This window comes from Heterocephalus glaber, unplaced genomic scaffold (assembly GCF_053883595.1).
Source record: "Heterocephalus glaber isolate CG9 unplaced genomic scaffold, H.glaber_assembly_v1.0 deba00001547, whole genome shotgun sequence".
Classification (NCBI taxonomy): Eukaryota; Metazoa; Chordata; class Mammalia; order Rodentia; family Bathyergidae; genus Heterocephalus; species Heterocephalus glaber.
Window position 1 is genome coordinate 17,227,352 of NW_028258340.1, and position 24,873 is coordinate 17,252,224.

The window sequence follows — 24,873 nt, forward strand, 5'->3', positions numbered from 1 at the left end:
ATTAGACCGCCACCCAAATTAAAAGATCCAGTCAAAAACTGGGCAATTGAAATGAATAGATACTTCTCGGAAGAAGTATAAATGACCAATAAATACATGAAGAAATGAAAAATGCTCATTGTTGCTGGCCATCAGAAAATGCAAATTAAAACTACACTGAAATACCATCTTACCCCCAAAAGAACGGCTATCATAAAAATATCTAATAATAACAAATGCTGGTGAGGATTTGGAGGAAAGGGAACTCGACTACATTGTTGATGGGAATGTAAACTAGTACAAACACTATGGTAAACAATGTGGAAATTCCTCAAAAAACTAAAAGTAAAAATTTCATTTGACCCAGATGTAGCCCCCCTATATATCTTTACAAAAGGGTTGAAATCATTATATTTCAGAAATACATGCATACTGATATTTATAGCAGTACAATCTATAATAGCTAGAACTTGGAAATAGCATATAAATCCCTCATCAAATGAATGGATAAGGAAAATGTAGTATTTATGCATAATGGAGTACTACATTGCAATAAAGAAAACTAAACTTGAGGCCTTCATAGATAAATGGATACAACTTGAGAACATAATGTTAAGTGAAATAAGTCAGACACAGAGGCTTAAATATCACAATATACATATATGGAATGTAAAATATAAGAAATAAGGAGTTCACATACTTCCCAAAAATTACATACAGTAATACCTTGGCTCAAGAACAGTTCTGTTGGCAGATAATTTGGTTCATAAACAGAAGCATTCAGCAAAATTTTGCTTCTTATTTGAAAACTCCTCCACATCAAGTGACGAACACAACCACAGCCATCTTCCCCGCACAAACAAAAGCAGCCATCTTTCCCAGAATGGTGGAACAAATTAAGTTCATGAACTGAGGTACCACTGTGTTCTGTTGTTTTAAAAATATTTCAGTATAGTATTTTAGTATAATACTTCATTATAGTTTCATTTATATTAATATTTCATCTTAGTTCATTGAAAAGAAAGTTTGTGTTATCTGTTATGTCTTTTTATTTTTTTGTAAGAATCTTTTTGGTTTATGTTTTATACTGAGTAACTACTTTGAAGATATGATACACAATGTAATAACTATTGTTATTCTCTTAATTTTTGGTTATGAAAATGTGTTTTAATTTTTCATAAAAGAAAAAGTAAAAATGAAATTATTTTAAAACATGTAGAAACCACGACACAAGTTACTCCTATCCACATCATAAATTATTCACACTTGTTATCGTTTGCCATGGACTATATAGAACAAGTCAGCAATACTAGAGACTTTCCTGAAGATGAGGAAAACAGCGCAAGAATTATTGGTCTCAATTATAGGTCTCAATTGCGCCAACACCACCACAATTAACTGATTGATAATGTCTTAGGAAAATAATCAAAGCATTTTTGACTAATGGCTTTAGATATGCTATACCCTATTAACAATGACTCATTATTAAAATATACAAAGCATAATTTCTCATTAATATTTTGAGCAAGAAGAAAAGCCAATAATTTTTCTTTTTAAATTAAATTATTCCTTTGCAAAAGTAGTACAGGTGCACTGATTAGAAGTATAACAGTATAGTAAAAAATCTTTTACTCCATCCATCATCTGCCCTTCCTCACCAAGCATTGATTTTACCCCAGAAATACATGTACATAGTAAATTCCTACAAGTCAAATTTCTGGGTCTGTGGCAATGGGTACATGCACTTGACATACAGTGCCAAACTCTCTTCCACAAGGGGCAGCTCAATATATACATGTCACCAGTCATGTAGAAGAATCTGTATTTCCTCACCACCTTGGCAGCGTAGTATGTTTTCAAACTTGGATTTTTGCCAGTGCAATAGACAAAGCTCTAATTTTCATTTCTCTCGTTATTACCAAAGCTAAGCTTCTTTTCATATAGTTAAAAACATTTGTTATTTTTTTCTCTGAACTGTCTGATATTTTGTCCAATTTACTTTTGGGTTGTTGACCTTTTCATTATTAATTTGCAGAAGCTCTCATATGTATTAGGCAAATTAGCATCTTATCTGTAATATGACTCACAAATATTTTTTCTCCATTTGTCATTTGTCCTTTGACTTTGCCTGTAGCTTCCTTGGTCATACAAAAAGTTTTGATTTCTATGTAATCCAGTTTACTAGTGTTTTTGTCAATTAATTAAAGCTATTTAACTTGAGGGTACAATTTTCTTTTCTGTCATTTACTATTCTGGCTCTGTACTGCTTCTTACATTGAAAAGAAATTAATCCTGAATTTGGAAATTAATTTACCAGCTATTCATTGAAGGTCTACCATGTGTAGGAATAAGCTCATCCAGGAATCAAAGCTCAGCCAGTGTAAATCACACATTAAACAGTGTAAAGTAAATAGCATGATGGTGGGAAACACAAATTCTATGAGGACATACCGGATGCCATATCATAATTAAGGGGGAATATTCATCTTATTATAAGCAATTGTTATATTATTCCAGATATTAGTCAAACCTCCTTTACTGCACTGCTTTCTGTCAGGAATTATTTTACCTCTGTAAGCAAGGAGGCATGGGTGGAAAAGATGAGAAGGAAACCAACAAGCTTAGTTAACAATCTGCTGTACAGATTTCTATGCTTACTTTTGAAGCTTAAATGAAATGTGAACTATTTTGTAATCAGATAAAAAGAAGTTCATAGCTCAATTTTAGATATTTAAGGAAAATATGATGGCTATTATCTCCGGTAGCTCCAGAATCTAGAGGCTCTTAGATGGTGTTATTTGAAGCTATAAAATGCTTTTTACATGTACTTGTGAGTAGAAAATGATCCAATAAAAATAAAATGTTTAGTTGCCTCCTTTTAAATCCCAGAAAAATAAGCCAAGGGCATTACTAGATTATGTGTTACAGATATATAATTACATTTGTGATATAATATCTCTCTCTCTCTCTCACACACACACACACACACGTACACACAGTTTTCAGCACCATAGGCATTGTTATGGATTTGAACTCATAAAACACAAATAGACCCAATTGATCTAATATGATGTTACTGTGTTTACTTGGTTTTATAGCAGGATACAAGTCAGACAAATCAGATACCTCTTCATGATTCATTACCTGTGGACAACCGTTCAGGCTACCTGAGTAGTGTGCTTCTTTCGTTCTCTTGCCAAGGATGACAGGTCAAGATATGTGCAGGTCACCTGAAATAGTAGCCACAACCTCTATTTCCTGTCAGTCTTTTATACCATTTCACTCATAGAGATCCAAAAACATGTATTCCAACTCAGTGCTCCCCAAGTAAAGGTATAGATCCACACAACAAAGGCAGGCCCAACATTTCCCATTCATCTTAACATTAGTGTTTCCAAGGAAATAGCTGTGGGAGTCTAAGGTTAGTCCTAGGCCGGCCTAGGACTTGGCCCAGGCTGCATGTTAACCCTTTGTCCATGTATTCACCTGCATTTTACACAACATATGTACTTACATGTTTACATTATGTTTTAATAAGCATATTATTTACATGTAACAAGATCTTGTATAAAATTCCTTCCTCTATAAATTAATTGGTGATTTTGTTCATGGATACTTCTGTTGTGTCCAGTTAAAGAATATAATATTTATTAATGAGTTCTTTAAAAAGTATCTAAACAACTGTTCCGACGTACGTGGCACTGCTTAGTATATTTGTTTACTTGTCTACTATATTAGACACTAGTATATTGATGTGCTTCTCCAGTTGACCTTTAAATTTTCTCTTATTATTCATAATATATTATTATATAGTAGATATAACAATTTTATTTATTTTACAATATAATATTATATTTCCATTATTAGAGCGGTATTAATAATGCCATAAGGACTTATTTCACATTTATATTCTTTATTCCTGGATAAGGGTTTTAACTCTTGATATTCTGAAGATAAATGCTTTACTTTTCCTAATCCTGGCTCTTTCATTACACTTGAACTTGAGTGACAATTGCTAATATTTAATGACTCATTGTTTTCACTATCATGCAGAATATTGCTCTAACCTATTTTTATGTGTTTCTTTATGTAGCCTTAGACTATACAGATATTATCATTGTCCCCAGTCTATAGAAGAGGCACTGAAAGTTAAAGAAAACTTGGCTAACATGTTAGGCAAGAACTACAACCAGTATTTGAAGCCTAATTGTAGACCTTACCATGTTTAATACCATATCATACTTCGTCCTAAACTATTTAATGTTTCTCAATTCCAATGGCATCATCTACATAGACAATTTGGGCAATTATATTATGTATATCAGAGGTTCAAAGGGTAAGGCAATAAATGTGAAATTTCCAAGCATGATATTTGGTATATACTAAGTTTTAATAAAAGTAATTTAGAATCATTCTACATTTTACTGTACAGATGCTCTTTTTTACTTTCGGCCTAATTATCTGCTTCTGGTTTACTTGGCTGCACTAGGGCTCACAAACTATAGCTTCCCCAAATGTTTACTTTACCAGTTTTCTTTTTATATAAAGGATTTTCTTGTACAATTTTTCTTAATGTAAAAGAAGGCTAGAAACAAATATAGCAAAGAAAGTACTGATGTAGAAACAAAAATTATAGTTTGGTTTGGTTAAAGATTATGATGCTCTTTAAGTGTAAATCACACATTTGAGACTAGGAAACCTATGTTACATAACTGCTACTGATGCTGAATAATTTGGCTTATTCATTTTTTTATAACTGCAAAAGCAGTATGATTGGTATATAATACATAGAATACTATTGTATTTAGTGAATAGATACATGGAGAACGTCCTCATTTACACATACCAGTTGGGCTAGGCTGTGCATTTGTGTAGGTGAGTGTTTTGCCTTTCCAAAAAGGCATTACTGGCTTTAAGGTATAGAATTTTTGGAGAAATAATAATTTAATTGCCAATATATTAATTAAATCCTAACATAATAAATGTAAATAATCAATATCATGCTGTTAATATATCAAAATCAGATTTCTATAATATATCATAATGAATAATTTTGAAAATATGCCTTCTTTGTTTATACTGTGATAGTCATTTACCATTTGTTAATGTTTTCCCTTCTCAGGTTTATAGAGCTTTACCTGAAAAGCAGAGAGAACTCGAGCTTCACATAAAAGACCTTGAGCAGCTTGAAGAGCAGTTAGATCGTCTGCTTCTGTGGCTGTCTCCTATTCGGAATCAGTTGGAAATTTACAATCAACCAAATCAAACTGGACCATTCAACATTAAGGTAGGGACTTTTTGCTTTACATGTCGTTTCCTAAAAGAACAGCAATGTCCCAGAATTCATTATCATCACTGTCATTGTTAAAGAAAAACTACTTATTAAAGTATGGTAAGAGGACGTTATTCAGGATATCATGATAGGTACAGAGATCACTGCAATAGGATATCGTGGGGTAGTGAAATTAGGCTCAACTCTGAATGCAGCATGGGCAAGTGGGAGTTCATAGCCCAGAAACAGGGTGGGGGCAACCATGTGAAAAGCAACTATGAAGAAGCATCCTGAGTAAGGTTTGATTCTACCAACCTAACAAGATTCTTGCTGAAGATGGGATAAGGTGATCAAACATCACCTGGCACTATTGGAGGATAAGGAACCCAATCCAATACTGAGGTTGATCTGATACCAGGAGTGCTGGGCTCTGGCTAAATTAATTTAACCGAGTTCTTTACTAAGTCTGGATATTTATACAGATCCTATAGCCCTCGGAGAAATTTTAGAAACCTGACTAAAGTTTGGTCAAGCAGAAAATCTTTGTCATTATCATTATTGTTATTATAATAAGTTCTTATTAGACTAGCATTTTTATTTATTCCACTATTTACTAGAAATTTATTCATTAAACTCATATCTGTAGAAAGCCTGCATCATATTTGTTACTGCAATCTATTCTCCATCCCTACTTTAATGGCATGCAATACATGCTTGTAGATTTCCTGCTTAAATTGATTCTTATCTAAATTTCTTAGGATCAAAGTTTGGAAAAGATGTGTTCAAATGAAGATAATGAATGGATAGAGTGACAGAGGAGTTTGCTCTAGCTAAAATGAGTTTTATTTACAAAGTACAATTCATCTCTTTTATCTTACTTCTTTCTGGCATTTGTATCTACTATTATGATAGCTATTCCACTATAGAGCAGATGCCACTATATAAGTCACAGGTAAAAACATCTTTTGACCACTACGGAACTCACTCTGCTCAATCAATGTCATGGTCTTGGATTCAGTCTGACAACCAAATTCATAATTAACAACTGCCATTACCCAGTGGCAAATTTTGTTAGCTTTAAGAAAGTATACAGGACAAGTAGCAACACAGCCTGCAGATTAACGGTATAGTGCAGAGCTTGACACTAACACATGCTTCCTGATATCTCAGTTACCCTGCACATGAGTTGTACATGGTCACATGGGGCAAGACTGAATAGTACACAAAATATATTCAATTCAGAGATACCATCAGTTCTAGGATCTCTTCAGTTTTCCCATTTGGCTAGTACATGATGTCCTCAGAGCTATTTCACTAGCTCCTATTCACCAGGGTAGTTACATCTCATCAATACTGATACTTCTGTACTCCATAAATAATCCAAACAAAGAAGTACAGTTACTTGGCCCAATACACAGTTACCTCAGCCAGATCTCCAATTATCTTGGATCCAGTATATTCTTAAAGTCCTTGATTTAGTATTGCAAAGAGGAATGCACATAAACTCTTTCCCCTTAACCAGAAATAGCTTTTTGTTAACTCACAGCTAAAAACCTATTCCTCTACATTCAAATATAATTTCTGATTAAAATATGCCACTTCATTAAAGTCATGAAGTATATACTCAATATTCCTATCTTCGTTTGTGGAATATATTTGAAAGATAAGATAACAACATCCTTGGACACAGATCCTGTTAACTCGACCAAAGTGATATTAGTCTTAGTCTGTGCCCCTGCCCCAGAATGGTTCTCAAATATTGAAAACATTGGGTCTTTGTCCATGAACCATAGTTGTCTGCCAAATGGGTCTCTCCAATTTGGAGTGAAAAATCACCCTTAGCTATGCTAATGAATTATTGTCTTTATCAAAGTTCTGCGTTATTGCTCCCACTGCTGTGTGTAGTTACAGAGAGTTATGCTATTTGCCTCCTACAGCTTGGTCTGGATCACTGAGAGGCAAATGCTTTTTCCCTTGCAGAAAAGCCCCTGGCTTCAGTCTTAGGTGCCTATTCTAAGTTTTTCATCTCCGGATTTCAGATTTCAAAAGAATCCCTTCAGCTTTTTTGTTCTACTTGTGACTGTATCCAAGGCAAAAAAAGGAATATAAAATCATACATTTGAGAACTCAAATGTTTCTCCCAATAATTCTCAGACCCCCAGCTTTTAATTAGGAAATGGTGGCCTGTGTGAATAATTTAATCACTTACCTAGTTTTTTTATCCCTCTTTGTCTAGCTTCTCTCTCTACTCTCTGCCTAATAAATGATTTATTAAGATTACAGAGTTCTTCTGCTTTAAGATATGGGATTTTAGTCTTTATAGCCTGCTGAAGTTCTCTGCTTAAAGAGATTAAAGGTTTTTTTCAATTACAGAAACATGGGAAAATGGGTTTTTCTCTGCTAAACTTTAAACTACCAAAAACCAAAAATAAAGTTTTTAACCACTTTTGAGAGCATACCTATTTTTTGAGCACAAAAAGAAACTCCTTTCTAAAAAATATTAGCAATGAATTAATGTGAAGAGAGTAGATGTACAAACATCTAGGCCCCTAGCTCCATTTTCTAAATTTAAGGAAAGTTTTTTTTTCTTGGTTATGGTGGCCATGGCTACCACTGTAGCAAAAGGCCAGAAGCCCTGCCATTCAGGTCATTTGTTTTTTCTAGTCAAACTCTGAGCACCTGTTAGAAAAAAAAATACCTTCTGTGACCCTCAGTTTTGCCTGCTTGGCACCTCATGCTTATTGATGAAATGCAGCTAGCTGTGTAATGAAACCCAAATAAAAAACAGCCTTAAGGGCTCTGTTCTAATACATTGTTTATGCTGGAGTGAAAATTGACTGCACATCGCTTGGTTTGTGCAATTTACTCTCGAAATATTCCTATTCAGGAAATCCTGCAAATAGCAATATTCATCTTGAAAATCACCTCACAGAACCCTTAGCAAGCTGAGAAACATAATCAATGAGATCGTGATATAGAGGGTGAAAATTAGGCATAATCACAGCCCTTTCCCATCAGTCAGCCCACTAGAAGGCATGCCTTTGAATTTTGATTTTGAAATGTACTCTCAATTTAGACATAAAATATGTTGATTTCAGATTTCACAAATGATAATTGAATGCTAAGATCCAGGGACCAGTTTAGAGTTTCTACAAAGGGTCTTATGTTTTTAATCTTTAATGAAGGCTTTCAATAATGAGCTAGAGGTGTGCTATTTATCTGACATAAAACTGCTTAACTACTTCTTTTGAAACTTTATTAAAATATAGAGGGGAATACATGATTTTATGTGAAGGGTTTACTGACTGAAATACTTTCCTATTGATGACAGGGAAGGTTGGGGATTTTTGTCCTCCCCTCAAGAATGACTTTCCTTCTGTAGTCTGCAATAAACACAATATGCTGCTCTCCTGGCTCTTCCTTACCATGTCAGAAATACAATTGGCCATAATGTCAAATCCACACATAAATGACAGAGTTATAATGACTGACCATTAAAGTAACAGAATTCCCACAAAAGCCTTTGCTTCATGTGTTCACATAGCTCTGAGTGTTGTTACAGAAAAATTACACTGGACAATTGAAAAGGCAAGAAAGACTTTATTCAAAACTTTTGCAGTAGAAGAGAGAGATTGAACTCAGTTCTGCAGAAGTGAAAGATAGGAGAGCTTTTAAGTGCCCGGTGAGTTAGTGGAAAAGTACTGGAGGATATTAGGGGAGGTTGGTCATTGTAATTAGACCATCTGTACTTGCTAAGTGGAGCTTATTGAAGTTAGATTCCTATCCTCCCAGAGATTGGCAGAGAGGGGCACTAATTACCTTGGTGAGTACATTTCAAAGGCATGATTCCTAGCTTCTTGAGAAAGACACTCTTGGGATATAAAGCAAGAGGCTGGGAGATTTATAGCTCAAAGAAGCAGAAAAAGAATGGATAATAGAAGAGTTTCTAGAGTAAATTCTCAATGAAATGTAAGATCAGACTTAAGGTTAGGAAGAAACCTGTCTCAAGTTTAGTCACAGTCTGTCGTGATGGTAGGGCCATCTTTTGTCAGTTCTTCCTTTTGTTTAGGGAAACCAGGTTTCCCAATGAACAACTTGGGAGAGCTGGATCATATAGCTTATTTCAGCAGCTTGCTGTTGTTGAAGGACTAGCTGAACCAACTCTGAGACTTAGAAGGCAACTGTTGGATGATACAAACCATGAGGCATGCCATGAGGGGGATTTTTATGAAAGTAAAAAGGAAAACAAAGACTAATAGTTATAAATTCAGATTATGTGTCTAGAGAGCAGCCATTCAAGAAAATTCTTACATACTGGGCTGGAAGTGTCTGTAGATAGTGCAGTGAGCATGGCATTGGCAATCTGATAGGTTTCTTGGTTTTCAGATTAAATGATTTCAGTGATGGCATGGGGATTAGAGGCTTGAGTGAGATCATCTATAACCATGGGTATTTCCTGGAACAGAGCATGGAAGATGTGGGTGCTTTATGAACTTCTGGAGTGAAATGCACATCATTAGCTCCAGGCAGGAAAGTTGTCCATACATAATTTGCTGTAGTGCATTCCTTTATGGTTAATACCAAATCAGTCAACATTAGCTTGGAGGGCTTCTTTAGATACTATAGTGAAAGTGCAGCTACATTCCAGCCTGGAATCTCAATAATCTCCTGCCAAGTCAGGGGGGTCCAAGAGAAATTGGAAAGGTTAATTTGAACACTCATAGGCAGATATTGAAGAAAGTAGAAGAGTTGAAAATTGGTAAAAGCTGACAAGATCTATAGGACAGCAGAATCTAGTCTAATTTGCAAATAGGTGACAAAGCCAGGCAGTTCACAAGGAAATGCAAAATAGCTCAAAGAAAAAGAATAGGACTACAACCTGATAAGCCACAAGGATGTACTATAGTTTCCTATTGAAATATAAAATTAATTTATATTGTCACTTCCTTTTAATAAGAAACAAAAGTAAGGTTATTCTTACTTAAAAAAATAAGACTGATATATTTATTTACATAGATGGAGTAAGAATGGTAATTGACCACAAAGGCCTTTTTAAGTTTGCTGGAAGTTTTCATAAGGAATCTCAAGATGAATAAGTCCTTGATACTCTACAGTATAGTACCTATAGTTAACAATTCTTTATCGTATACTTAGAAATTTTTTTAAAAGGCAGATATGATATTAAGTGTTCTTTTCACACAATAGTAGTAGTAAATAAGGTGGAAAGAAACTTTTGAAGGTAATACATAGGTTTATAGTATATATTGTGATGATGGTGTATACTTATCTCTAAGCTCATTCAGTTATACGTACACTTTTTGATTTGTCAATTATAACAGTAAAGTATTGAGTGTGGTTAAAACAGGTAAAGTAAAAAACAATAAAGTAGCTTTAAAATGGAATTTTAGAGGCTTTTAAAAACTCGAAGTTAAAAGAAGTCAAGCCAAAAAGCTTGCCCTCAGATTTAACATACCATACAGTTAGATTTGTCTGAATTATTCCATTATCCTTGTCACCAAAATACTCTAAGAACCTTGGACTACAATCAAGTGAAACCTCCTTACTCAACTATAAGACTGAGAATTCTGTAGGCTAGGGACCATGTCAATTTTACCAAAAGGGCTTTGTAAGCATTGGGTCAATAAAGTAAACTATAGTTCCTTAAAACTGTCTGGTCACATCTGATTCTGTGCATTGAATTCTGAAATGTGATATTGTAGTGAAAGCCTTGATTATATAATAAGTTTTCTAGCCCATGTCCTGTAACAAGGAGGACAGGTACTTATTGAACCTATGTAAATAACTACATTGTCACAAAAATAAATATACTCAGTAAGAGTCTCTGAATTTTGGAAACCCCAGGCAGAAATAAAAGGTAAACAGTGCCAGGTGTGGTGGTGCTCGCCTATAATCCCAGCACTCTGGGAGGTTGAGGCAGGAAGATCACAAGTTTGCACCCAACCTAGGCAACTTAATGACTTAGCAAGACTTTGTCTCAAAATAAAACATAATAGAGAAGGTATAGTGTGTGGTTCATTGAAAAGCCTCTGGTCTCTGGTTTCACTCTCCAGTACCACACACACACACACACAAAAAAAAGTTTAATTGTCTGTTCTGTTTATAAATTTAAAATCTACTTATTTGACCACCTTAGACTTATTCTGTTGCAAAAGCTGGATACTTGACTTTTAATAATTTATAAGGAACAGAGATTTATTTGGCCCGTGGTTCTAGAAGCTGAAAGGTTCAAGAGGATCGCCCTGGCATCTGGCAAGGACCTTTTTTGCTATGTCATAACATGCTGGAATGTATCACATGATGAGAGGTTCACTTTTCTAATAAGTTCATTCACATTAATTCATTCATGAGAGCAGAGCCTTTATGACCTAGTCACCTTTCAAAGCTTCCTTTTCTCAATTCTGTTATATTGGGAATTAAGGTTCCAACACATGAACTTTGGAGGACACATTCAAGCCATAGCATTGACAGTGCTTTTTATGTAGCTCAACATATCAAGTAAACTTATTTTTAGTGATTTTCTTTTTATATGGTGAAAGAACGTACCCTTGGAATGTTTCATTTTACTAAGATTTCACTTAGGATTTGACGAAGAGAAAGCAAAATATTGCAGGTTGTAAAAAATGTTAAAAGTTTTGAATACTTTTTTCCCTATTTCACATTATCTATTAAGGTCTGGAGGGGAAGGGGAAGGGTTTTACAAAGGAAAGAAGGGAAAGGAATAAATATGAGAAAGGGAAAAATGGAAACAAAGTCATTGCAAATAGGAAGTTGTAGAGGAGTTGAAGGGAGGGCAGGGGAATGGAGAAAAAAATAAGAACCAAGATATATCATATGAAGTTACAAATTCCCAATGATGAATATAATCATATTATATACCTAAAATGTACCAACAAAATTAATGAAAAAAAATTTGAATACTTGGCTAAATAGGATCATGAGTCAGTATAAAATAATGCATGGCTACCTACTTAAAGTGACAACAAAAAATTTCAAAAGTATATATAGGAAGTTATGTAACCAAAACCTTTTAGATTTTGCAAAAGTAAAAAGACTATTTTCTTCCTTTTTTTTTTTTTTTTTTGGTACCGGGCATCAAACTTGGGTCCTTGCGAAACCACTGAGCTAAATCCCCGGCCCGAAAAGACTATTCTCTTAAATAATCACAAACATGATAAAATCAATTTAAAACAAGAGAAACTATTCTGATAAGACACAGACTGTTTCCTTGACAGATTACTCCAAATGTAAACAAAAAAATTACAATCTCTTATTAAAAGCTGACCAATATAGGAGATGAATATGATAATTAACATAACTATACTAGTAATTTTGCTATATATAATAAGGCATCATGTTGTACACCTTAAATACATATAATCTTAATTAAAAATCCGACTAGTAAAGAAAATTTTGTTATTTTAACAAAGAGAAAATTTAACTCATTTCTCCCTAGTGTATTGTTACTACAGCTCATATTTTAAAAGCTTACAAATAAATCCATAGCAAATACTGACTATGTGACCTAAGGAGAAAATTACTTTTTCCTCAACAAAAGCACGTCCTACATACCTTGTATATTTTGCCTCCAAAGTTGTTTCCCCTTACTCTTTTTGTTTCTAAGAGTTTCATTTACATACACTGATTATAGTTTTTTATTCATTGATGGCTCATTTTACTGAGAAAGCCAAGTAGATAACAATGAACTAATCATATCTGAATATTTTATAACAAACTAGCAAAGATTATAAATGCAAGTTGGTGTAACCTACTCAATAATAGGGGTTAAAAGTTCTCAACAATATTTACAGAGTAGACTTTTTAGATTTTCTTTTGCCCTGACATATAATCACATGGAGGCAGTGGGCTAATATTTGGATGAGTGAATGAGGAGATACATAATGGCCATCTGGTGTTTACAAAGCATCTGAATGGATGAAATAGCTTGTTTATTTCTGATTAGCATTTTCAGTCTCTGGTAGTTGCTGTTGATGTTCCTGAGTACCTCCTGAGTGCCTGTGAGGGAAGGATCATACATCTTGAGAAACTATAGGGAGTTGAGAGACTAACGTAGGAAGAGAAAGGTTTGGCAATGAAAGATGGGGGAATAGAGAAAGTAAGGACTTAAAGAGGGGCATAGGTGCTGAATTTAAAGGAACTAGAGGGAATATTCAACCAAGGTGGTAAAAGGAGGAAGAGTGGAGGTGATTAAAACAGAAAAGTCTTTGATAGACCAGACTAAGGAGGCCATTAAATTAAATTGCCTTTAAACTGCAAATTATCTTTACCCAAATTATGCTAACAAAGAGGCAAGCAGAGCCAGCACTGTAGTGATGGAGCATATGATTCACAGGAAATCTAGAGAAGAATCAGATGAGTGAGAATGTTCTAGGGTGAAGTGAAGGACCAAAGTAAAATCAATAAAGAAAGGAAAGCCAAACACGACCTGTGCAAACAAGATCTCTACAGGAAAAGGGTCTGTAAATAACAAAGAGCTGAAGTTTAATCAAATGAGATCTCAATTAAAATTTTCCGTGCTCTAAACCAGTGCTACCTTTCAAATAAAAATGCCTAGGACTCTAGACAGTCTCAGAAATATGCTCAGAATCTTCAGACTGTGTCCTCATGTTTTTCTGGAAGTATGGAGGCAAGGAAGAACATGGAAGAGTTAGTCTAGAGCACTGGATAAGAAGGTGGACTCACCAACAGATTCCTAATCAGTCAGCCAGAAGTGTTGTCAAAAACTTAGGTTTTTAGAGGTTAATGTCTCCTAATTCACATCGGAATGAAATAATTTCTGCTCAAACAGTTTCTCCCTTTAGATAGACGTGTACTAGCTCAAGTTAAACTGGGCAAGTTATATGATTTCATTTAGTTTTTATTTTTAAGGAATAGTGTTGGGAAGGTGAAGAACAGACAAAAGACATTACCTTCTTGTATCAGATTCTTTCCCTAGAAAAAAGTTTCACTCTTTTAAATTGGATAATAAAATATGAGTATGCCAGTGGAATGTGTTATGAAAAATAGTGGGTAAAAGTTATTGGACAAAAAGGCAAATTATCCTTATTCACCATGAAGCTAGACAGAGATTTATTGAATGTTAAAAATTTCCTTGAGTTCTTCTCTCCACAGTATAATTCTGGTCTCCATAAAACCTTGGCGATTGTTTAAGTTTGTGAATAATTCTATATTTTAGTTGATTTAGATATTCACTTTTTCCTATGAACACTGGGTATCATAATCTTTTTCTTAATTTTCATCCTTTTTCTTACTTTCCATCTACCCTGAGAATCATTGCTGAGTTGAAGTAGTATGATAATGTAGAGAAAACAAAAGAGTCAAGTTTGAGTCACAGCTCTGATGTTTACTGACTTTATAATACTGTTTTTAACTCACCCATTTTAACCTGACTTTCTTTTTTATTGAAATAAAAAATGGAGTCAATTTTCTTAGAACTCTATTGGCTCAAGATAAAACTAGGTTGGGAACATGTTTCCTGAGGCATAGAGAAAAGATAGCAAATGGAACCTTTCATTGTAGGAACAATTTTGCTAAGAGCCCTAAGGAGAAAAATTAGGTTCTCACAATACCCCCACTTTCAAAAGGAAGCCGGCAAGTTGCTACCAGAAAACCAATCTAACAAAGATAGAACATGGTCCTGAGATTTTCATCATTCACCAACTCAACTTGCCCATATGAGGAGAAGACTATAAACTTGAAAAGGGTTTCTTAAATTGAGAATTCCTGGAACAAGTAATTCAAATAGGACCAACAGTTTGTTGGCTAAGAGGAACTACCGTGACTTTTAATATTTTCTTCCTCAGGGGGGAAGTAAGAGTGCTTTTCCCCTCCCCTGCCAAGCCAAGGAGGAAGGCTTCAAAAAAGAACCACTATTCCATTTCATATTCAGACCATTCTGTTTCCAAAATTCTAAAAAATAGTTTTGAAAACTGAATATCATCTTCCACATTTTAAAGGCAATATCTATTTTCTACCCCTGGAATATTGTAAATATTGACATTTAAAAGGTGCTACGTTACTCTTTTGATTGTATCCAATGGAATCCAAATACCACAGTGATATAATATCTACCATTATCCACTTACAATACATAAAAAAGCTTATGTTTAAAAAATAAAAATTTTATAACATGCCTTTTTCTTCTTTAAATCATATCCCATTTCACTTTCCCCAAAGAATTGTATCCTAATATAATATATATTTATACTATGGAGTTTTTTATTAACCAATCTACCATACTTCTGCATGACAACTCTATCTATATGGACTTATGTTTAATTTTTAAAAATAAGTTCCTATGACTGTAAGTCTGTTTAGATTGAATAATATCTACAATTACTAATAACAAACATACTTAGTAATAACCTTATAACCTAAATACTGTATGTGTTGAGCTTTTGACAAGTAATTATTAAACATATCCAGGGAATTTTTTATTGGAAATGAATGTATTAACTGGATGGACTGGTATGTGCTTGATGGTCCTCTGATTTAAAAATTCAGTAAGAAAAATTCAGTGATAGAGTGCTTGCCTAGCATGTGTGAGGCTGAGGGTTTAAGGCCTAGCATTGCAAAAAAATCAGTCACTGATATTTTGAGTTGTAGTTTTATTTGACATAAATGTTTCTTGGATGTTATGACCATTAAGGTAGGTAGGTCAAAGATGTGCTTTTACTTTATAGAGTTCAGAAAGGGCTATTATTAGTAAAAAGAAAAAAAAAAGTCTAAAAGAAAATTGGCATGGCATATGTACCACAAGGACAAACCCAGTCAAATCTCTTGTGGAGGCGGTGAACCTGAAAACGGATTCCTTTGCCACATATGCCTGGGAAAGTCTTCATGTACTGCCCAAACATACTGTACTGAAGATGGCCGCTCTAGGAAAGATAGACATTCTATGGGAAGGAAAGAAAGACAGCTGGGTCCTTGGCTGGACAGTTGTTAAACTGCCAAAATGCCATCAGGTTTATCTTACCAGAGTCCAGGCCTCCAATCATTACAGTTTAATCACTCCAGCAATAACTTATCACTGTTGAGTCACCCTAAACTCCCTAATGTCTAAAATCTCCCATCCTGTTTCACATGTGCTGCTTCAAGGTGACATCCCTGCCGTCCTGCTCTTGTGCCATCTGTTGTTTAGAATTAGACACAGGACTGTCATCCCCTTCCCGGCCTTACTCAGGTTTATCCCCTGAGGTCCCTTATCCATAGGGTCAGTGTATTCCATTTCCCAATGCAGCCTGAACAAGGCTGAGAACAGTCATGTACACTCATGTAAGAAAGTCACCACCAAATGCAAATTTATTTGCTTATGATTCCAATCAACCCCTCCAAATAAACTAGTGAAATTTCTATTTAGCTAAGAATCCATTTATTGGTAGACTACAACTTCCTACTATGTTAAGGTGACTCTGAACTCTCACTTTGATTAGAATTGAATTGATGTACAAATATACTCAGTGTACTAAATACAATCAGTATGGACACATTTGCATTGCTGCATAGTGACCACATTTAAATGATACCATAATGGCTGGACAGAATAATACTTAACTTAGCCTCTTTTCTACATTCTTTACCAATTTTCTCTACTGTGTTATTTTTTAGATCACAATTACTAAAATATAGTCACTGGACCAGCAGCATTGGCATCATCTAGAAGGTTGGTAGAAATGCAGATCTTTAGGTTTCTCCATACACCCCCTAAATCCAAATCTATGGAGGTGAAGTTTAGAAATCTGTTTCAGTGAGCTCTCTAGAAAATATTTTCACATGAGAAGTTTTGGTCTAGGGACAGCATCCAAGAGGCTATGAGGTCTAAACTGAATCTTTAGAAGATGAGCAGTAATTGATACAGTGAAATGTGCAAGTGGGAAATGTAAAGGATTACAGAGAAAAGAGGCAATAAGAACTGAGATAAGGAGATGATTAATGGCCTTAAATGTGGAAAGGAAAACAAATTTTGGGATACTGAAGTGTAGCTTGGTTTTGGAGAGGCTTAGATGCCATGTTATGGAGCTTAGACATTATATTTGAAAGCAATGGAAACGATTAAAAGACATTATTGGCAAACACCCAAATTTGAAGTGTATAAGACCAAAAGCAGAGAGAGTAGTCAGGAGGTTCTTGTGATAGCTAAGGAACTATATGCTCGTGGATTAGGACTTTAGTAGTACTGTACAGATGAGACAGAAGAGGTCATTTTCAAAACTGCTTTCTGAATTCTTGGTGGTGACCCATTGTTGAGTTGTGAAATCAATTTAATTGGTAAAGTGAAGTAAAACATGATAGTGTAGGGTATAGTAGAATATAGTACAAATTATTGCATTTTTATTTCTAATTTAGAGATAATCTACACAGTGTCACGTAAAGTACCATTATCAGTGAGACCACACTACGTTAGTTATTCCAAAGTTGGAAGTTAATTCACCCCTCTCTAACAAATGTTAAAAGTATAACTTATCTTATTTATTAATTGAATACATAATATTTCTTCTGGTACAAATTTTTTTAAAAAATTAAAAAGCATCAGTTCTCTCTTGCATCACTTTTTTTGAGCTACCTAATTTCTCTCCCCATAGTCTTCTGAGGCTTTCAGTTTCCTGGTTTAGACTTCCAAGGGTAGAATATGTGTTTCTGTGTATATGTACGTGTGTGTGTGTGTGTGCACGCGTGTGTGTTCATTCCTTCTCCTCCTGTCCTCTTAAACAAATATTAGAATACTATAAACAGTTTTTGAACAGTGCTTGTTTCAGTGGAAAGATATATACTGACAATTATTTTCCATATTTAAACTTAAAACAATCTCTTTTTGAATAATTACACATTATTTTATTCTAAGGATGTATAAATTTCATTTAACCAGCACTTCAATAAATGAACATTGTTTATTTTCAATTTTTGCTATTACTAAACTCTGACAATGACAACTTTGTATGTATGGCATTTCACACATTACAAGCTATCTAGTATAGGTTCTTAGAATTAGAGAGGTTGATCAAAATGACATGTGTCATTTTAGGAAACATGGACAAATTGTTCTTCATAGAACATTCTCATCAGTAGTACGAAGGGTTTGCCCCTGCCCACGCACACATACCTTTGCCTAATCTGTGTGTTATCAACACTTTTGATTTACTAAGGAAAAAAATTGTATCTCCTTGTCTTTTAAATTTGCATTCTTTTTTTTTTGAGTAAAGATAAACTTTTTTCACGTGTTTCAGAATCATTTTTATTTCCCTTTCTATGCACTCTTTGCTACATTCTTTACCAGTTTTCTCTACAGGGTATTGGTCTTTTTCTTACCGAGACAAATACAGTACACCACTTGAAATAAAACATGGTTTTCTACAAACAAAGTCTATAATGAATGTTTGTTATGACAAATAGATTCTAGTTTTAAGATTCTAACCTACAAATATAAAAACTAACCTTTAAATTGCATAGGAATCATTCTTTGCCCTTTTGAGCAAACAATTTTGGATGGAAGTTCAGTGTGATAACAAATTATAGAATAATTACAGATTTTTAAAATTTGGACTGATGTGTAAATATTTGTTTTCTTTTTCTTTTTTTGTATTAAATTCTTTTATTGGTACATTGTAGGTATACAACACAATTACATTTCTCATTGGGAATTGTACCTTTATATAATGCATCTTGGTTCTTATTTTTTCCCCATTCCTAGCCCTCCCTTCACGCCCTCCACCCTTCCCTATTTACAAAGACTTTATTTCCATTTTTTCCATTTCTCATCATTTTTTCCTTTCCCTTCTTTCCTTTCCCCTGCCCCTCCCACTACCCCTACCCCTTTGGACCTGTTTTCTTTTTCTTATCTATATAGCAATATATAATGTCTAGACCAGAGTTTGTTTTTACAAAGGCCCTGTGTCAACTGACTAAAATTCTTTGAAAATTCATTAACTGAGAAAAGTGTATGGCTTCTGCCTGCATTTCAATTTTCTATCCAAGTCTGAAATAACTATTTGGAAGGTTTTAATTTTATTCCCACACCTTATTTTTCCTTATGAAAATTAAAACTTCACTTTCTCAATTTTCAGGGACACCCATAGTGGTCTGCCATTTGGCTTGCTAGTTTTATTAGTATCCTGAGATGTAATTTATCTAGATCAAGAGAGTTAATTCTGAGCAGCTGGGGTCTTTCTAATCTCTTTACTCATCTTGGACACTAGTTCCCTCTTATTACTATTTGTTCTGTTCTTTGCAGTCAGAATATCATCACTCTTGACATACAAGCAACAATCCCAATGGAAATTTAAATGTCCCCATTTTTAATTTTTTTGCATCAATATTATGCCATTTTCTTGCAAAGTAGATCTTTCCCTTTCTAGATTATACCCTTGCTTCCAGATCTACCTTGAATATTCATTTTATCATCCTAAAACTTTTTATACTTTCATGATATCATACTTTTACTGCATAGTAGAATTTTAAATTCTTACTTAGCAGTCTTCCACCACTCCATTAAAAGCAAATGTAGATAATGATACTTTGGAAGCAGTTATATGAGAACATCAGAAGCAGTGTTATCATTATTTTTAAATGTATCCTAAAGAAAACTTTGCCCTGCACATGGATGCCCTCCCTTTCTGAGTATGTGTGGAAGAGAAAGATGGGAACATTTCCAAAAATTTGCAACAACTTCTGTTAAGTAGATGGATGGACCACCTGGTTTATCAACTCTATTGCCTAAGGAGTGGCTTTGATTGGCAGACAGACTACAGGGTAGAAACAATGGTAGTTAAATTAGGAAGGTTTTGAGTTTGCAAGTTGCCACCCTTGGTGGCACTGAGTGTTGATATAAAATAGCAGGCTAGGACTTGTTATACATTCAGAAATGCTGTGCACTTGCAATTTGCAATATTCAAAACAGTACAATTCTTCTAATCATAACGTTTTTTAAAAGGTTATGCCACCTTTCATGATTGTCTGTCTCAAGGCTGTGTCCATGATTCTGTTTATTCACAAAGCTGTATATTTGAAAGATAAATGTTATAGTCCTCCTAACTAAGGGAAAGAATTAAAATATGGGTCTAAAATTCAGAATTCAGATTTCCAAGCCTATTATATGCTATCCAGAGCCATGCCACTCAATCTTTAATGTACATGGTTAAAGCTAAGGATGTTAAATTAGTTCCTGGTGATCTTGAAACTATTGGTCTGAGGGACTACACTTTAGAAACACTCTTATGGATTTCTAAGTATGCAAATTGTCATACCTATATTAAATATGCAGGAGGACTGATATAGGTATGTCTTGGAGTCAAATATTCAGTCACACGAAGGTAGGCTCTCAATTTGTTCTGCAATGATTCTCACAACCTTCCCCTTTATTGGGTATAGTGAGAAAATTGCCTCAGTCAGAAACAGTAATTTAACCAGTCTTTTCGCATGAGTTGGTATCCCTTGGATAAATGGCCAGTGTTTCAGATTCCCTTGCTCTCCTCCTGCTCATCTCCAAGGTGGTTACTGAGTTGACAAATGAGTGAAAATTACATGACATACTGGACCTAATGTTCCCATGCAGGTCCTTGTAATGTGCTCTTCTCTGATCCTCTGCTCTCTCCAACAATGCCCTTTGTTGGACTGGTGAGGTTGACCTCACAGCTGTGAGCCTATGTATTTGTCAGGAAATTCTGTGCTGTGCTCACTAAACTATATTGGTTACCAAAGGGATTTTTAAATCTGGAAGTTACCACTGAAGAACACTTAAAATTCTAAATACATAATTATGAGACCTCTAAAAGTAAGAATGACTATCATTATGGATAAGATTGTCTGCCAAGAAGTTACAGCTACATAAAGATACTCATTACATTTTTATCTCGTGGTGATATGTGGTGGGTAGACTTGGTGTTTACAGGAAGAACATTCATGTGTTGTGGGGAAAAAAGAAAACTAGAGAAGTTATGGTTATAATTTTACAACTTTATTTTCTAAAAGGGAGGACAAGACATATAAATATATATAAATCACTCATAAAATATGTAAATGTCTATATAAATCATTTAGTGCTAAAAAGAGCACTCTAAGGAATATTTGTTTTAAGTAAAGTTATTTTACTATTCAGTTGCCATTTCAAGAACTTACACCAAATTAATCTTCCATTCATATTTGCCAGTTAAAAATTATCAAAATAATAGGTGAAAATTAAAGCTGAAAATATCTAAGGGATTCTGAAGGAAGTTTTAAGGACCATTTGATATATTGAAATTCAGAATAAACTTATATTTTATTAGTGTGAAAATATACAATGAAGTCACATGATTCTTTTCAATGAAGACATAACCAAATTTTGCATCCTGAATTTGCTACTTAGAAATACCATGGTTGGATTTCCTCTTCAATATGCCATCTGTATCATGAGACTCATTTATCACATTAAATTCTACATTATTGAACAGTACATTATTAATCGAATTAACAAGTACAATTATGTTTTAAGTACTCCTTCCATTTAATGGGCAACTTTTTGTGACAGCTGTACTTGACTTAAAAATAATCTTTATAGCCCAAATACTTCTAAATTGCCATATATCTACTGATTTCTTATTTATAACTTTCTTTCATTTTTCCTGGCTCTCCTATAAGTACTAATATTTGTGTGAGTAGACTCATATTCACATCCTGGAAATATATATTTGTATAATCAAGTATAGTATATCATTCTATTTTATATATCATATATATATATATGAAATACATGGAGATATCCTTATCATAAAGGATACCAAGCACTTCAATGTACATCTGATCTGTATTTTGAAAAAGCAGCCTCTTAGCAATAAGTTAACCGCTTAAATTATTACCTATTATAAATGCATTTAACTTGCTCTGTAATTTTTAAACAATACATATAAAAAAATAGAGATTGCATATTTAATACCTCTGAAGCAATGGTTTCCAACTTCTGAACATTTCAGTACCACCTCTAGACATAATATGCAGCAATTACTAATCACAAGAAGACATAAAGGACATAGCTAATGAAAGCAACCAAAATTATTTAACTTGGACTATTTTAATAAAAGTTTTAATTTGAAGGTTAAATATTTCAAAATACATTTATAGTAATAATTGATTATGTAACATGGTAGTCATTAAAATCAGATTGATGTTCTTGAAATTAAAAATCCTGTTAGGCATTCAGAATACAAAACATTGTAACAGAAGTATATGAAAGATCCAACTAAAATTCTACTTGTTGACCTATGAATTTAGAAAGTCATGTGTGCATGCTTTTAATTTTTGAGATTTTTATATGAAATCTTGTGAATAACATGTAGAGAAAATGTGAATAGATAGCCATCTCTGTCTTTTAAATTATTTGATGAAATAGATGATAAGAAACAAAAATTAATTAATGGTAACTTTTATTAAAACATATTTTCAGTATTAGCATAGTAATAAGTATTAGTGATTTAAATAATCAGAGAGATAACACAAATACAAAATTATGCACACACCATACACACATATACAATATTATGCTTCACCCAAAATCAAACAGATGTTTTTTTGACGTTATGCCATGTATATGCCATTATAACTGAAGTCAGGTTTGATAAAGACAGCATTGTTATTTTATTTTCTTAATATCTTCAGTAGGTCAGCTATGAATAGAAGCATTAACTTTGCTCAGGACTAGGTTAAGTACAATTATGGAGACCATAAAAATAGTAGCATAGATTGTAAATGGCTTTAGAATAGAGAGGTAGAAGTAAGATTATTCTCAATTTTAATAGGATCAAAACAATTAGATTATCCATGAATTATCACTTAGATGGTTTCCAGTTTTTCACTAAGGTAAACAATACTAAAAGAACATTCTTTGTTCCTACTTTCCAAAATCAATCGTCCATTTGCTCCTTATTTACCCTTTGAATTTCTCACACAAGAGAAATAATGTAATATTTCAACATGTGTGACTGATTTATTTCACTTAAAATTATATTGTCAAGGTGAATCCATTTACCGGAAGGGAAGGAAGGGAATACGAATAGGAATATATATATATTTTAAAAGAATAGAAGGAAAAACATGAAAAAAAATCTTGAAAATATGGGAAGAAGGGTTGAAGGCAGGGGAGGGGAATAGGGAGGAAAAAAATAATTAAGATATATTATGTACAGGTACGAATTCCCTACAATGACTGTGATCATTATGGAAAAATGTACCAATAAATATTAATTTAAAAATAAATACATTTGGAGAATAATGGTACCAAAGAAAGAACATTCTTTGACGCTCTCTTCATATGTAGCCACGTGAGACTACCTAGGAATTGTGTTGCTGACTCATTATAGTATGCATATTTTTAATTTTTTTATACATTCTATATTGCTTCCATACCAGCAGTAGCAAATTATGTTAATGTATTATCTTAATTTTTTGTCCCTGGTTGAATAAATTTTCTTACGGGAGGGGCATTCAGATTTTTTCTTTTGTGAACTGACTCTTCACATTCTTAGCCCAATTTTCCATTGGATTGTTAACTTTTTCTTACTGGTTAATTAGTTCTCATTTACTCTGGATTTTAATAGAAATCTTAGTTATATGCATCTAAGATGCTTGTTGACAATTCCTTACACAAAACTTCATCATCAACTTTTCAGGAGACTAGTGAAAAATGGTGTTTTAGCTGAAGACATAGAAATCAAATTAAGTGTAGCAGGCTGGATGAAGACATGGTACCCAAGATGAAACTCCTATGTTGAGTAAACCAAAGAAGAGGATTTATTCTGTCATATGCTTTTTCCTTGATTTCAAAAAGTCTTATATTTTATTTGTTCCCTGTACGTGTTTAAAGAAAGTCTATTTAGGAGAGGAAACTGATAGGTTTTTTAAATGTGACTTTAATTCAGGTACCCAATTTGATGGCTTTAGTAGTTTACAAGCCATGGAATAATTTAGAAGGAGTTTTAAGTAATGACTATAATTTAGATATAGCACCTAATAGTAAAAACAAAATGTCTTTAATTTTATTTGAAACGTATGTCAATCATGAAGTAAAAATTGAATTGCTCTTTTCTTTACTTTTAATGAAAATTAGCTTTTGCTGCTTAATGTTTAAAGCAAAACTTCTGGTGTGTAAAAATAGTCACATTTTTAAGAATTATTCTCTGCCAAAACTTCAAGAAATATGTCCAATTACCATATGTATAATAACTTAGAGGTGTGCTATATTGATTTAAAATAATTACAGGCCATAGTTGAGACATGTCAACATTCCTCTCTGTTATGTACACCTCCTTGTTTCACAGAATCAACTGTGTTCCCTAATTCCTTTGAGATATTTAAATCCAGAACAATTTAACCGGTGGTTAAAAATATGTGATTAGTGTTAGAGTTCACCAAAACTACATTCTAATCAATCTGGAGAGTCATTATGTGCTTATGTTTGAAAGAATATATTAACAGATGATATCACACAGAAAGTTGTGTATAAGAAAAAGAAAGGAAGGGTACTCACTTTAAGTCACTTGAAAATGTAGCCTGCAAACAGATATTCTTTCATTTGTTCAGTCGTATATTCCATAATGCACTGATTCTCCACCAGGGAT

General features: G+C 33.7%; 1 protein-coding gene across 11 annotated transcripts in view; it reads left to right on the top strand.

The window, feature by feature from the left end:
- The window catches only part of Dmd (dystrophin), a 2,486,572-nt gene that overhangs the window by 1,748,876 nt on the left and 712,823 nt on the right, over window positions 1-24,873 (top strand). For all 11 annotated transcript variants that reach the window (XM_004850043.4, XM_087189971.1, XM_087189973.1 and 8 more), the window contains one exon: window positions 5,102-5,266. In XM_004850043.4, coding sequence (XP_004850100.2) covers window positions 5,102-5,266 — 165 coding nt within the window. The remainder of the gene's footprint in view (window positions 1-5,101; window positions 5,267-24,873) is intronic.